The 15,598-nt window shown below is 47.9% G+C and overlaps 1 protein-coding gene across 1 annotated transcript in view; it reads left to right on the top strand.

Moving 5' to 3' along the window:
• The window catches only part of GALNT9 (UDP-N-acetyl-alpha-D-galactosamine:polypeptide N-acetylgalactosaminyltransferase 9 (GalNAc-T9)), a 147,228-nt gene that overhangs the window by 33,335 nt on the left and 98,295 nt on the right, over nucleotides 1-15,598 (top strand). The window contains exon 2 of the mRNA XM_006874067.1: nucleotides 12,970-13,150. Within this exon, the coding sequence (XP_006874129.1) occupies nucleotides 12,970-13,150 (181 nt within the window). The remainder of the gene's footprint in view (nucleotides 1-12,969; nucleotides 13,151-15,598) is intronic.

The raw sequence follows: 15,598 nt of genomic DNA, 5'->3' as shown, positions 1-15,598 counted from the left end.
TTCCAAGGTTGTGTATATATCTTACCTTATCTCTGTTCTGGACCTCTTTTTGCAGCTTTTGAGTTGTTTCCAATGCTGTATCAATCTTGTTTGATTGCTCTTGTAGTACTTTCCTCACTTCTTCCTTGTTTTCCTCCACCCCTTTACGGAGCATTTGAATTTGTTTCCATATCATTCTTCTGAATTCCTTCTCAGGCCAATCCAAAACCAGCTCTGCCTCTTCTGGGGAGCCTTTGTCTGTCTCCAGCTCATTTGTCTCAGTTACTCTTTTCTTTTTTTGGACATGTTTTGAGACCTTTTCTTATATTTTGTTTGTCATTTCCAATGGTTATGTGGGTTTTTTAATGCTTAAATGTTATTAAGCTTACTGGGTGTCTCCTGGTGGATATGATCAGGAGTTAGGCTTCCGTTTTCACATGTAATGCTTAGCATCTGTTATTCGCTCTTGTCTCAGTGGTGGAATATTATGGGGTATGCTTGTAGCTTGGCTATATGGCCACAATTGCTGTCTCTTCTTGGGTAACAGAGGAAGAAAAAGCTCCCACCTCCAGAAATAATGTGAACAAAAGGACCAAGAACAGAAGCAATGTAAAAGCAGAGACAAAAACTACCACTTTGAAATAAAAATAAAACTGTGGCTGACTGTCCAGTTGCCTTGTTACACAGGCAGTACTTGTGCACCTTAGAAGCCTCCAGCAGTGGGTGGGGGTGTCCACTTGCTCAGGCCGCTCCTCTAGTCACCACCATAGAGGTGCACAGATAGATACTGAATAGTTAATGGAAGAAAGATTGTCTACTAGTTTTGTCTCTGAAGGTCAGTTAGGTATCTGTGTGCGCACAGCGTAATTCTCGAGATAGTTGCGTCCTTTTATGTTGGGGTTTTACAGATTGTTCATATGGTTTGTCTGTCAGGTCAGACCAGGTTTTTTCTTGCTGTATAGGCTGAGTAAAGGGTCCCACACAAGTTAACTTTAGGGCTGGGACCCACAGGCTGATATCATAAACAGCTGATAAGCTCTTTCTCTCTGTGCTGTGGGGAAACTATGGGCTCAGCATTGGAGGTTTTTTTGGGGGCGGGAGGTGAGGGGGATTGCGCACCCACCCACCTGAAGGTGTCCAGGCTGGGCAAAGAAGTTGCAACAAAGAAGAGGAGGAAAAAATGTGTAGAATCCCCCGCATCTCCTTTTGCAAATGTCACTGCACTGCTTTTAGCGCTGGTTTTCTGTGCCGGTCTGGCTGTAGCCCCGCCCTCTGAACTCTGCCTGCGCGGGGGTGGCTGCAGAGGGAATCCTTTCTCAAGCATTTCCTAACTCGCAGTATTTTCCTTTATATCGTGATTTTTTCACTTACATGTGTGAGAAAGTGACATCCTGTATCTTATGCTAGATCTAGAGCTCTGGTGGTCCAGAGCGGAGCTTCTCTGAGTTTTCAATCCCTCCCCCATGGAGCCTTTCCTACCTGGCTGTCTCTGCTACCTGCCAAAACTGGAACTCTTGTAAAAAAAAAACTTTTTCTTTTTTTTTACAAGAAAAGAAATGAGATATTTTGGGTAGACCAGTCCACTGGTGAATTGCTTATCACTCTAGAAAGCTGATCATATACTCTGCCAGTGAAGAAAGACCTTGAACTCTGCCAGCCTCCCATGGTATCTGTTGTTGCTGAGTGCCATTGAGTCAGTTCCGACCCATAGGAACCCTGTATAGGGCTTCTGAGGAGCAGCTAGTGAGCTTGAACTGCTGACCTTGTGGTTCAAACCGAGTTTGTAGTCCAGCACATTCACCCACGACACCAGGACACCCAGGGTGTCTGAGAGGCTTCAAAAAGTTTGTAGAAAAGTGGAATTTATATAAAATTTCCACAAACTTTTCAAAATTCCCTTGTAGTATTCCAGACTGGAGTCATGCATGCATGCCTACAAACAAATGTGATCATAGTACATTATTTTTGTAAATGATTCTTGTCTCACTTAATAATATGTTGGCTGTTTTTCCTATGCCAATATAGATAGATGTACCTCACCATCTACAAAGATTTCTTAATGTTTCATTCCAAAAAACCCCAAACCCAAACCCATTATCACTGACTTGATTCTAACTCAGGGCAATCCTATATAGGGTTTCTAAGACTATAAATCGTTTGGGAAGCTAACAGCCTCATCTCTCACCTGCGGAGCAGCTGGTGGGTTTGAACCTCTGACTTTGTGTTTGGAAACCCAACGCCACTAGGGCTCCTAATGTGCTGTACTAGGGTTGCTTGGCAGCACTTCACAACAAGGGTTGCTGTGGTGGTACAGATGAGTAAGGAGCTTTTGCGCATCGTCATCAGCTGGGCTCTGTTTCTCTGGATTACTTTGACAGCAGCAGTTGTAGGATTGTGGTTTGTTGTGCATGACTTTTTAGAAGTTGTTTAAAATCTAACCTTCTTAGATTTCAGTAGGTGGTAGGTTGGTCTGACAAACCTAGCCTGTTATTATGAGAAGAACTCAGCTGGCACCGAATCCCCTTCTTGAAGCAGTGTATCCCCAGGAAGGGTGCATAGAAAGACTGGAACTCGGGACAGGCCAGAATCTCAAAGGTGGGCAAAAGCTGTGTTTGGATGTATAAGTCATCTCTCACATCCTGCTCGACTTTGCTTGTAAGGACAGCACCCCACCCTTCCCTCTAGAAGCACCCCCTTCATATGAACTCGTGAGCCATGGCAGCCTCTCCTTTTGGCTGTCTCTTATTTCTCCGGATACTGGCTGAAGTTTCTGTGACAGCTGGAAGTACCAGCTCAGAGAGAAGTTGGGAACTGGAGGATCCCACTTTCTTCCCAACTGAAACACCACAGCTGCCCACACACAGTCTAGGTGCTCTGTGCTGGGAGTGGGCTGGCCAAGTGTCAAAGGGCTCTTCTGGCGCAGACAAGTCTGAGGGGACAGAGCCAGCGGAGTTCTTCTCAGGAATGCTGCTCTGTGGAAAAGGCCTGCTGGGCTTTTCTCCTCACTGTGACTGCTTAGCTTCTCTGGGGAGACAACTCCGAGCCCCCAACCACCATGCCTCAGTTCCCCCGTCCATGAGGACTACAGTCACCCACATGCTACAGAAGCCCCACTGAAGTGCTGGACTGCAGTGTGGTTCGTTTCACTCATGTAACGGGAATCCAGAGCACTGCTAGAAGGCCCCAAGGGCCCCACTGGGCTCCCAGCTCCCCTGCTCCGGCTGCATGGTAGTCAGCCGTTGACCACACAATGGCTGACCCGTCCTAAGGCGGGGTCCAGGCAGGAAGAAGGGAGCTCTGGTAGTGTAGTAGTTAAGCAGTTGGCTGCTAACCAGAAGGTTGGAAATTTGAACCCACCAGGTGCTCCATGGGAGAGAGATGTGACCGTCTGCTTCTATAAAGAATTACAGCCTTGGAAATTCTCTGTCCTACAGGGTCGCTGTGAGTCGATTCGACTCCATGGCAACAGGTTTGGTTTTTAGATTTTATGAATAAAAGGCAAATGACACTTATCAACTGCACCTGCCTCATTTAAATACCTGTTCCAGAAACCCCACCCAGCAAGGTCCACTTCAGTGCTTTGGCCGGGCTTTCTCAGTTGCACCCTGAGCCATTTGAAGGCTGGGAGGTCACAACCTTGCATTGTGTTCGAACAAATACACAGGAAACCAACCCACAAAACAAACCAGCTGCCACAGATTCGACTCTGGCTCACGGCAGCCCCATGTGTGTTAAAGCAGGACTACTTTACAACGCTTGCTTTTCTTGTAACTTTCTGTTGTGAACTGGGTGAAGGTTTACAGAGCTGATCAGTTTTCCTTTCAGCAATTCATACTCGTTTTCTTTAGTTCATGCCCTTGATTGCAGTCCTCCCAAAGGAACATCATTCATCTCACTTCCTCCCTGTGTTTCCTGTTTCCATTCCTCCTAATTTCCTAACTCTGGAATTTTGTCCCTGGGGAAATGCTGCCCTTTTGGATCTCCAATGGTGGATTATTCGAAAGTGTGGGTACCTCCCTAGTGATATGGTTTCCCTTATGTATCATTTAACTGATAGTTGAGCTACGAGGAGGAGTTCAGTTCTAGGCCTGAAGGGTGACCGAGATGTTCCACCAGTGTCTAATCAACCAGTAAGCCTGGTCCGTTTCCTCCATAAGGTTTTCTGTGACTGTTTTTTCAGAAGTAAGTCTTCAGTTCAAGCCTTTCTTCCAAGATGCTTCTGGGTGGACTTGAACCACTAAGCATTGGGCGTCTGTTTGCTGTCTAGGCCTAACCTCTCTAACACAAACAAAATACACACTCAGTTATATGTTGGGTAACTGTTGCTGTGTTTTCTTTTCCCAAACACATTAATTGCTGATATTTAAGGATACAAATCTCTACTCTTGCCTTCTCTTGAAATTGGGAGCAGCCTGGCATCTTTAGGGGCCCTGATGATGTGATGTTCAGTTCTCAGCTGCTATAACTATGAGGCTGGTGGCTGGAACCGTCCAGTCACTCCGTGGGAGGAAGACTGTGTCCGTGAACATTCGTCCCTGTGGGTGGTTCTCCTCTGGCCTGTGGGGTCACTGTGTGTTCGAGTTGACTCAGTGGTGCTAGCTTTGCTTACTTGGGAAGACTTGTGGCTGGTACAATGGTTTGCACGTAACTACTAACGGAGTCCTGATGTGGCACTGCAGGATAATGCGCTGGACTGCAACGTCAATATGATCTACAAGGTCAGTTGTTCAAGTTCACCAGCTGCTCCTTGGAAACCCTACACAGGGACGCTCTGAGTCAGAACCGACAGTACTGCACTTAATGGCAACTAATGGAAGGGTTAGTGTTAGTGTTAGTGCACCAGACTGCAAAGCCATTTGAACTGCAAGGTTGGCGGTTCAAGCTCACCAGTTACTCCTAGGAACCATACACAGGGTCGCTATGGGTCGGAACTGACTCGACGGCACTTAACAACAACAACCATGGAAGGGTTAGTGGTTCAAATCCAGCAGCTGCTCTTCAGAAGGAAGACTAGGCGGTCTGCTTTTATGAAGCCTGTTCTTGAGTGCTGTCGAGTCACTTCCAAACTCATGAGGTTTCCAAGGAGCAGCTGGTGGATTTGAACCACCAACCTTATGGTTAGCAGTTCAGTGCTTATCCTATAGGACTCCTTGTAAAGACTTGCCGTCGTTGTTAAGTGCCCTCCAGTTGGGTCCAACCCATTATTGACTCTGTATAGGGTTTCCAAGGAGCAGCTGGTGAGCTTGAACCACCAACCTTGCAGTTCAAATGGCTTTGCAGGCTGGTGCAGTAACCCACAGCACCACACCACACCTTGTAAAAACAAAAAAACTCCAAAAACCCTGTGAGGTCAGTTTCCTCTGTCCTGTATGTTCGTTGTCAGGTTTCTGTGAGTCAGAATGGACTGGACAGCAGAGGGCTTGAGTTATTTTGTTTTTGGGGAGGGGTCTTAGCATCTTCAGACCTAAGAACCTGTGTGCCCCCGTTTCCCCCAGTCTCCCCCCCACCCCAATTCCACCCCAGAGGGACAGTTTCTGTTTATCACCTCACTCATGTGGTCATTTTTCTCAGCATGCGTTCTGAGCCCTGCTCTGTCATGTAGAGTCTCTCACATTGACTCTCGGATAGAGCCTTTTCCTCCCCTGTGATGTCTCCCAAATTATCTCTTGTAATTAGAAAAGTGTGTTCCCTCAGGTCACGGGAAAGAACTTCAAATGATTATTCCATAAACGCAGAATTACTGTGGGCATTAGACGGCCTTTCACATAAGTGAGCGATCTCTCCCAATTACAGCAATGATGATGAATTTGTCGAGGGGCGGGAGCAGTCGGGCCAGTCTGGCACCAATGGAACTGTTTTCCTTACAACAATCAGATCACTGTCACCATGGTCACCCGAGACGGCACTTGAAGGCAGTGGCGTTGGATGTTCTGAAGGAAATGGTGTCCCTGATGGACCCTCAGTTGGCAGGATATACCCTCTCTATAGACAGGGATGGTGGGGATGAACCCTCTATAGACAGGGGTGGTAGAGATGGACCTCTATAGACAGGGGGGCGTGGGGATGGACCCCCAACAGACAGGGGTGGTGGGGATGAACATCATTTTATTTACACTGGTGGTAGGTTGATGGAAATCATTGTTTTGAGAGTATAGCCTTCTTATTTTATTTATTTATAACAGTGACATGTTCTTTCTTTTATGAAATGGTGGTGTGAGAGTGATTAATTCGTGTATTGCTGTTGTCCTTAGGTGTGGTCAGGTTGATTCTGACTCAGCGCAACCCTGTAAAGGCTTTCTAAACAAGGAGCAGCTGATGGGTTTGAATCGCTGGCCTGGTAGTTAGCAGTCTGCTGTAGGATAAGCACCACACCAGGACTCTGATGTAGTACATAGTCATTACGTTATTTCTTTAGTTAGTGGCTTGCTTGGGAAAGTCGAAGTCACCGGCTTTGTTTGTTTTGGTGGCTGCCGTCGTGTTGATTCTGGTGTCACCGTCATGGGGGGTTGGCACGTGCTTTAGTCTGCTGTTGCGGCTGATGTATTTGTCCATCTCACGGTAAGCCTGCCTCATTTTTGATGACCGTCTGCTTTACCAGACATAATGTCCATTTCTAGCCATTGGTTCTTCCTGATAATTCTCTGAAGTAAGTGAGCCAAAGTGTCTCCAGCCTCTTTCTAAGAGATGTTCTGATTGTTATTCCTGTAAGACAGTTTAATTCATTCTTTTGGCAGTTCCCGGTGTAAAGTCTCTGTGAGACATTTTGAGGTTTGGGGCACAGTGGTTAAGAGGGAGGCTGCTTTCTCCATTTGCAACTCTGTGATTGTGTGCGGCTTGTAGAACCTTGTTGAGCTTCAGTTTGCTCCCTGTTAAATGGGGGTAATAGTACCAGTATTGGATGCTGACTTCAATGAGTAAAGGGTGTACAACCCTCAACAGCATACATGGTCAATGGCCACCACAGGTCTGAGTCCTACTGAAAAGTCTGCAGGATCATGAATTGAGGATACTGGCTTCAGTGTGTTAGGAGCAGAAGAGTCGTTGGGGATATGTTTCACAGCTGAGCGAATGCCTGCAAGTTTCTCATTATTCTCAAAGCTGCACTTCAATCCAGAATGGGCTGACAAGCTTACTGACTTCCTGGATTGAGGATTTTGAACAAGAGAAGCAGCCTGTGCATTTGAAGTAGATGGTAATGACCACTCAGGAGGAGACCATGAGGGCACACACCTCAGGTCCAGTGCGTTGCTCTCTATGTGGGCCCTACATCCGCAGCATCAGCACCATCTGAGTGTCCTGGAAAAGCAGTTCTCCCATGTGTCCTGGGCCTGCCGAGCCAGAAGCTCAGAGTGGGGCAGCCTTCAGCGTTTCACCGAGGGCTGTTAGGGGAGAAGTCCTTGGGTGATGGTTGGAGGGTCAGGTCCACCCAGAAGTGACCCAGAAGAGGGGCCTGCTGCTCTACGGCTGGACAATCACTGGAAACTCTCTGGATCTGTTCTCCTCTGACACGTGCATGCAGTGAAAGTCAAGGTCAACATCACGGTGTTTTGTTCAAAATGAAGCTCTTGTGAAAGTCTCTGCACCCCCAGGGCCCTAACAGGAGAAGGTCCAGTGGGCCTACGGGCTGGCTTGCTGCCACAGCCCCTGCGGGCCTCATTCATTCCTTGCCCATGCCTCTGCTTGTCAGCTGCTCTGTTTTCAGCACTTAGAAAGTTGGCAGTGAGCAGAGCAGATGAGGCGTTTGGGACCCAGGATCCAGGGAGGGCTGGGTTTAGTGACACGTCCATGCTGTTGTTGTTGTTAGGAGCCTTACAGTCCGTTCCTATTCACAGTGACCTCATGTACCAACACATCAAAACGCTGCCCGGTTCTGCGCATCCTCATGATCATTACGCTTGAGCCCATTGTTGCAGGTGCCATGTAAGTCCATCTCGTTGGGGGTCTCCCTCTTTCTCATGGACCCTCCGCTTTACCAAGCATGATGTCCTCCTCCAGGGACTGGTCCCTCCTGATGACAGGTCCAAAGTCCATGGGACGAAGTGTCACCATCCTGACTTCTAAGGAACATTCTGCATGTCCTTCCAACACAGAGGTGTTTATTCTTCTGACAGTCCAGGGTATATTCAGTATTCCCACCAACACCACAGTTCAAATGATCAACTCCTTTTCAGTTGGGTGGGTCTCCTCTAAGTTGGGTCTTCATGAGTCAGAACCGACTCTATGACACACCACCACCACCATAGAGTTGTCATGATCCCTGGTGTGGCACTGTAGGATAAGCACTGGACTGGCAAACACAAGGTCGGCAGCTCAAACCCACCAGCCGGCCGCTCATGAAAACCCTATACAGGGTGGCTGCGAGTTGGAACCGACTTAATGGCACACAGCACCAACAGCTACGAGGCAGAGCTGATGTGACAGCCGTGGGTTTGGTGTAGTGATTAGGTGGGTCTTACCTGCATCACCCAGTGTAGCCTCCGTGTGCTAAGTAAGGTCCGCAACCACAGGGCCCTTCCACCATGTAACGTACCATGTTCACAGACTCCAGGAACTGCAATATGGACATCTTTGTGGGGCTATCTTGCTTAGCACATAAAGTAAAATGAGTTTACCAGAGTGAGTAACATTCATGTAATCACAGTGGGTGCTATAAAGTAAGCACTGGACTGCTAGCCACTACGTCAGCAGTTCAAACCCACCAGAAACCCTATACGGGGTCGCTGTGAACTAGAACCGACTTGATAACACTGAACAACAACAACAATCACAGTATGGCAAATGCTGGTTCGTTTTCTATTTCGGAATCAAGCTCTAATCAAATCCCACGGACAGCTCCATGGGGTCACCAAACAAAATGTAGATGTTCTAAGTGGTCATGTGACCATGTTTGAGGGCCACAGCGAGGCAGCTCGGGGCGGGAGGCAGTATTCTGAGTTCTTATCCTTCATGGGAGCAGGCGGCAGACGATGGCTGGAGTTGATGCTTCCAGAAATGGAGCCGTAAGGGTTTATTTTAAAGTCACAAAGGTAGCCACTGTAATAACCAAAAATAGTAAAACAGGAAAATTGAGGGAACGAGAGGGAGAAAGGCCGTAGGTGGTGGTGAAAATGTACTAAGCTTTCACCTTTCATGCCCACAAATCTATGGAAATTGTTCTCGCGGAAGCAGCAAGAGCTGTTAGATCCATGAGCGTATGACTCACACGTGTCAGTAATGGACAAGCTGAAAAGAACTAAAACCTGAGTGGGCCTTCGCAGGAGGGGAAACTAAACAGGGGCTTTAGCTTTTGATTTTATTGCTTTCTGGACTGTTGGGAAGAGGTCCTGATGGGTTACATATTAAGCTGTTGACTGCAAAGTTGGTGGTTCAAACCCACCAGCTGCTTCAAGAGAGACAAATGAGGCAGTCTGCTTCTGTGAAGATTTACAGCCTTGGAAACCCTATGAAGCAGTTCTACTCATTCTTTCCAACAGGGTCGCTGAGTTGGAATGGACTCTGGGGGGTGGGCTGGGTGGTGGGAACTGTCTGGCTCTCCCACACATGCATAGTTTACTTTTACAAGTGAGACATGGAAGGACTAACTCCCAGAGAGTTTCCAGGGTATCACTGTGGCCAGGGTCCATGGATGTGTGCTCCAACCCTGGTTCCTTCCGCCCGTCCTGCACATTCCCATGCTGGTGCTGCTCGCTCTCCCTGGACTGTCTCCAGCCACGCTCAGGACAACTCAGCGATGCACTCTGGGAAGCACGAGCCACCTGGTGAGCCCAAGCACTCTACACTTCTCGTTTGCACCGAGCACTCATCTGCCTCTGGGAGCTGCCTGTATCTATTTACAGATGATTAAAAGTAGAACATGCAAGTGTGACACAGACGTTTAAAATAGGGTGGTTATATTTTTGTGCAACATGGAAATAAAAATAAGAAGTGAGAACAACTAGCATGCGGTGTCATTTACTTGATTCCACACCAAGTGTGTTTCCTTCAATCTGGTATAAGTACCAAGCCTGTGGTTGCCTGTTGAAGATGGAATTCCAGAAAATACACAGGGAGTCATGGTGCCATGGTTCTGGTGAGTGGGGAAGCCCATTGGGCTGATGGAGGGCTGCGGAGCAGTGAATCAGGTGACTCAGTCTTTGTAACTCCTACCAAATGACTGGGTTATTGTTTCTGTTTGATGGTGTTGAGTGGGTTCTGACTCATAATGACCTTGTATAGGGTTTCCAAGAAGTGGCTGGTGAGATCAAACTGCTGACCTTATGGTTCAAACCAACCTTGTGGTCCGGTGCTGTCTCCCACAGTGCCACACCAGAACTCCAAATGACTAGGTTTTGTTGTTGTTAAGTGCCATTGACTCGGTTCCAACTCATAGCGACCCTGTGTAGGGTTTCTGAGGAGTGGCTGGGGAATTTGAACCACCAACCTTGTGGTTCAAACCAAGGACCACAAACATCTCACATTTGCATAGTCCTAAATGACTGGGGTCCTAATGTGGCACCATGGGTTAATGTGCTGGACTGCAAGGTCAGTGGTTCAAGCTCAGCAGTCACTCCTCGGAAACCCTATACAGGTCACTCTGGGTCGGAACCAACTTGACGGTACTTAACAACAACAACAAATGACTGAGTAGGAATATGAAAATGAGAGATGTCTGTGGTCCTCCAAAGGGATTGGGCAGTTTGGTATTAGTACATGGCACCCATGTGGGTGGGACCATGCAAATAAGGTGCATGGACCTCTTACGTGGGGGTTGGTTAGTTTTGCTGGGTTTAAAACAATCCGTAAGAGGAGTGGAAAGGGGGACTCTCATGACTGTCAAGAGTGAAGAGCCAGCAGAGGAGCCTCCTTGGGACCCTGAGCTCCCTGCATTGAGCCTCTTCCTTTCAGGAGACAGAGCTCTGGCACCAGAGATGGTGGCAGAGGGGCAGCAGCAGCAGTGGACCAAGGGTGTGAAGCAGAGCGTGGGTTCCCTGCTCTAAAGACCCGAGTGCCTTCAGGCTGAGGCTTACTGTGGAGCCGGTGATTCATCAGCAGGAGTATGGGTGACCGTATAGGGCAGGTCCTGGATTTGCCTGTGAACTGCCTGAGAGGAGGCTGTCCTGGCTGAAGACCTGTATTCTGAGCATTTCTGATCCTGAATCATGACCCATTACTTCCCTAGTTAAGCCCATAATTCGAGTATGGTCTCTGAGTTCTGTGTGGCTGTCGCATCCAGCAAAGAAGTAGAGACTTGGAGTGACTGGTGGTCGGGCTTGGCACGATGCTGAGCTTCATTCTCCTTCCCCTTGTCCCGTCAGACGCAGCTCCACGTTATTGTTGCAAGGTCTGAAAATCTTCTCAGAACATCGCCCCTTCCCCAGACCCTCCCCACTGGGTCCTGAGGAGGGGGCAGATACTGCAAGATTAGAATCTACCCATGGACTGTGTGTGTGTAGCACTGACTGGATATGTCCTGAGTGTTCGCATTTCTGCTGCTCTGAGATAGAAGCCGGTGCCCTGGAGCAGCAGTGTGGTTTGCTGGTAGAAGCCTCACCTTCCATGTGGGAGGCCCAGGGTTCATTGCCTTCCAGGGTACCTCATGTACAACCACCACCTGCCTGTCAGCGGAGGCCTGTGTGTTGGAATGATGCTGGGCAGGATTCAGCGGAGCTTTCAGACAAACAGACACTAAGAAGAAAGGGTTGGTGATCTACTTGTGAAATCAGCCCATGAAAGCCCCATGGGTCACAAGAGAATGCTGTCCATAGAGTGCTGGGAGATGACCCTCAGGTTAGAAGACACTCAGAACACACAGTGGTCAGGCAGATCACTGTCCCATAGAGTACTGGGAGATGAGGCCCAGGTTAGAAGACACTCAGAACACACAGTGGTCAGGCAGATCACTGTCCCATAGAATGCTGGGAGATGAGCCCCAGGTTAGAAGACACTGAGAACACACAGTGGTCAGACAGAACACTGTCCCATAGAATGCTGGGAGATGACCCTCAGGTTAGAAGACACTCAGAACACACAGTGGTCAGACAGAACACTGTCCCTTAGAGTGCTGGGAGATGAGCCCCAGGTTAGAATGCGGCAATGGTGGCTGCAACACTGGACTGAAGCTTTCCAACAAATACCTTTCGTTGGGTTGTGCCATGGCCTCTAACAACAACAATGGAGACAGAGGCCCGCCCTCCCCAGCCTGTGAAAGGGATAATTGTAAAGGCTGGGTCTCAGTGTGGGTGAGAAAGCTGTGCAGCTGTACCGCACTTCTTTGTTCTCTTTAAACTTTGTGAATTGGGTGAAGGGTGACAGACAGCTCCTCAGTTTTCCATCACTAACTCATACACATTGGTTTCATCTCATTGACTACAGTCCCCACCATGAAGCATCACTCAGCCCACGTCCTCCGTGTTTCCTGTTTCCATTCTTCCTTCTTTCCTAACCCTGCTGAACTCTGTCCTTGGGGAAATGCTGCCCTTTAGATCTTGGCTTATTCTAAGATGTGCATAGCTCACCAGGGTTACTGGTCCCCTTGTAGACATGACTACGTTTCAACCTAACATGGGGTTGAGTCATTTCCAGACTTGAAGTGTGACTAAAGGTCATAACCTTGGGGTTCCATCAATGTCCATCTGGCATGTAAGCCTGGTGTGGGTTTTTTTATGATTTTGAGTTGTGTTGCACATTTTCTCCCACTCTGTCTGGGACCTTCTAATGTGTCCCTTTCCGAGCAGTTGGTACTGGTAGCTAGGCACCACCTAGTTCTCCTGGTCTCAGGGTCATGGACACTGATGTGCACACGGTCCCAGGAATACGTAGAAGATTGTCTTTGTGGACTATGTGAGCTATATTTACCTTTCAAATGAAAGGAATGTGCTGAGTTTATGTCAGAAGGAAAGGGGTGCTCAGGAAGAGAAGAGCCAGCAAGCTAGGGAGAGACTGGGAGGAGAGTAGAGGACACAGGTGGTCTTGGGACCTGTCTGACTGCCCTCTTCTCTCATTTCCCACCAGGCCTTGCCAAGCCGATAGGTTTGGTGGAAGGGCCGGGGGGCCTGGGCCAGGGTGGCATGGCTGCCACGCTGCACAAGGACAGCCAGGAGGCGGACAGCAAGTATGAGGAGTATGGCTACAATGCCCAGCTCAGTGACCGCATCTCCCTGGATAGGAACATCCCCGACTACAGGCCCAAAAAGTGAGTACGTGCCTGCTGGGCCCACAGTCCCACTGGGAGGGAGCCTGCTGCGTCCACCAGCTTCTCATTCCCTGGTCCCCACTCTCCCCAAGGCGTGGGCAGTTGCCAGCCAAGCACCTCCTCGGTGTGAGCCGGGCTGTGATGCTCAGTGTAGCTGCTAACACACCAATGCCTTCATGGGAGACTCGGACTTTGCTAGGGGTTTGCTCCCACTTGCTTCTGTTGGGTCCCATTGCAGTGGTGGGTGTACTCACTGTGTTGTTTTTGTTAGATATCGTTGAGTCAGCACTGGAATGCTAACTGCAAGGTTGGTGGTTCAAACCCACCAGCTGCTCCTTGGAAACTCTATACTGAGTTGTCATGAGTTGGAACTGACTCGAGGGCATTTCACAACAACACAACAATACAACACTTCACAGTCATTGCAGTGTTTGAGTTCACTCAATCCTATTGGGGGGGCTTCCTCTTTTCCCTGACCCTTTAATTTATGAAGAATGATCTTCTTCTCCAGGGACTTGTCCCTCCGGATAACATGTCCAAAGTACATGAGACGAACTCACCATTTTGCTTCTTTTTCTCTGTTTAAAAACCCTTTTCTTATAAATTGAGTGGAGGTTTACGGAACACATCAGTTTCCTATTCAACAACTCACATACATCTTGTTTCCTGCCTCTGATGGCGATGTACACAGTGTAACATCACTCACTCCATGTCTTCCTGTTTCCAGTCCTCCTGTTTTCTGACCCTTCTGAACTGTATCCTTGGGTAAATGCTGCCCTTTTGATCTCAAATAGCTGATTATTCTAAGATGTGCCTCCCTCCTTAGTGTTAGTGTTCCTCTTACAGACCTGTCTATTGTTTGGCCAAGAATTCAGTGTCCTTGAGGTGAATTCAGTTTCAGACTTGAAGGATGACTAAGATCCACCGTCTTGGGGACATCTTGTCTTCCAAAGAGCATTCCAGCTGTACTTCGTCCAAGACGGATTTGTTCATTCTTCTGGCCATTCATGGCATAGTCAATGTTCTTCGCCAATACTATAACTCAGAAACACCATTCTTCTTGGGTCTTCCTTATTCATTGTCCAGCTTTTGCATGCATGTGAGGTGGTTGGAAATCCCATAGCTTGGGTCAGGCGCACCTTAGTCCTTATTGTATTATCTTGGCTCCTTAACACTTCAAAGATCTCTTTTGCAGCAGATTTGCCCCCCTTTTGGTTTCTTGATTGCTGCTTTCATAGGTGTTGAGTGTGGATCCAAGTAAACTGGAATCTCTGACAACCTGGCTTTTGTCTGTTTATGACGATGTTGCATTCACTTGAGAGGACTTTGGTGTTCTATATGTTGAGCAGTAATCCATACAGAAGGCTGTGGTCTGACTCTTCCTCAGAAAGCACATCAAGTTCTCTTCCTTCACCTAGAAGGTAAATAACCAGGAAAGTGGGCAGTCTAGTCCCTTGTTGCAAAGGTGTCTGGGGCCTCGCGCTGTCACCCCTTAGGGCTGAGTCCTGGACTCTAAGCATGTTGTAGTTTTGGTTTTACATATTAATACTTTTGTTGTTGTTGTTAAGTGCCATTAAGTGGGTTTCGGCCCATAGCAACCCTGTGTAGGGTTTCTGAGGAGTGGCTGGTGGGTTTGAACCTCCAACCTTGTGGTTAGCAGTCCAGTGCTTAGCCTATAGTGCTACACCAGGAGTCCATGTTAATATTTTAGGTTACATACAGATTCACTTGTGTAACTATTTTATACTTTGTCGTAGTTGTTGTTAAGTTGTTAAGTTGTTGAGTTGGTTCTGACCCATCGTGACCCTGTATAGGGTTTCCGAGGAGCAGCTGGCGAGCTTGAACCACTGATCCTGCAGTTCAAACAACTTTGCAGTCCAGTCCTTTAACCCACAGCGCCATACCAGGAATCCATATCTACACTTACACACTCATTAATTAAATAACTAATAGATTATATATTTTACAGATAAATAGATGGATAGTTATAGGTAATTTATCATTGTTGTTAATTGCTGATTTGTCAATTCTAACTCCTGGTAGCCATGTGTGTGGAATCTAACTGCTCCACAGGGTTTTCCAGGCTTCACCCTTCTGGCAGATTACCAGGTCTTCTTCTGAGGTGCCCCCAGCTGGTTTTGAACCACCAACCTTTTGGTTAGTTGTTCCTGTTAAGTGCTGTCAAGTTGGTTCTGACTCATAGTGTCTGTATAGGGTCTCCGAGGAGCAGCTGGTGGGTTTGAACCACCGACCTTGTGGTTCGCAGTCTAGTGCTGATCCTAACCAGTAGTCCTTTTTGGTGAGTAGTTCAGGGTTTACCCATGTGTGCCAGGGACTTATAAATTAGATATGTAATTATATAGTATATATAATTATATACTCTGGTAGCGTAGTGGTTACAAATCGGGCTGTGAACCACAAGGTCAGCAGTTCGAAACTACCAGCTGC

The sequence above is a fragment of the Chrysochloris asiatica genome, unplaced genomic scaffold (genome assembly GCF_000296735.1).
Source record: "Chrysochloris asiatica unplaced genomic scaffold, ChrAsi1.0 scaffold00261, whole genome shotgun sequence".
Lineage (NCBI taxonomy): Eukaryota > Metazoa > Chordata > Mammalia > Afrosoricida > Chrysochloridae > Chrysochloris > Chrysochloris asiatica.
The sequence above is the reverse complement of the archived record's forward strand: the minus strand, read 5'-3'. Positions and strand labels throughout refer to the sequence as shown.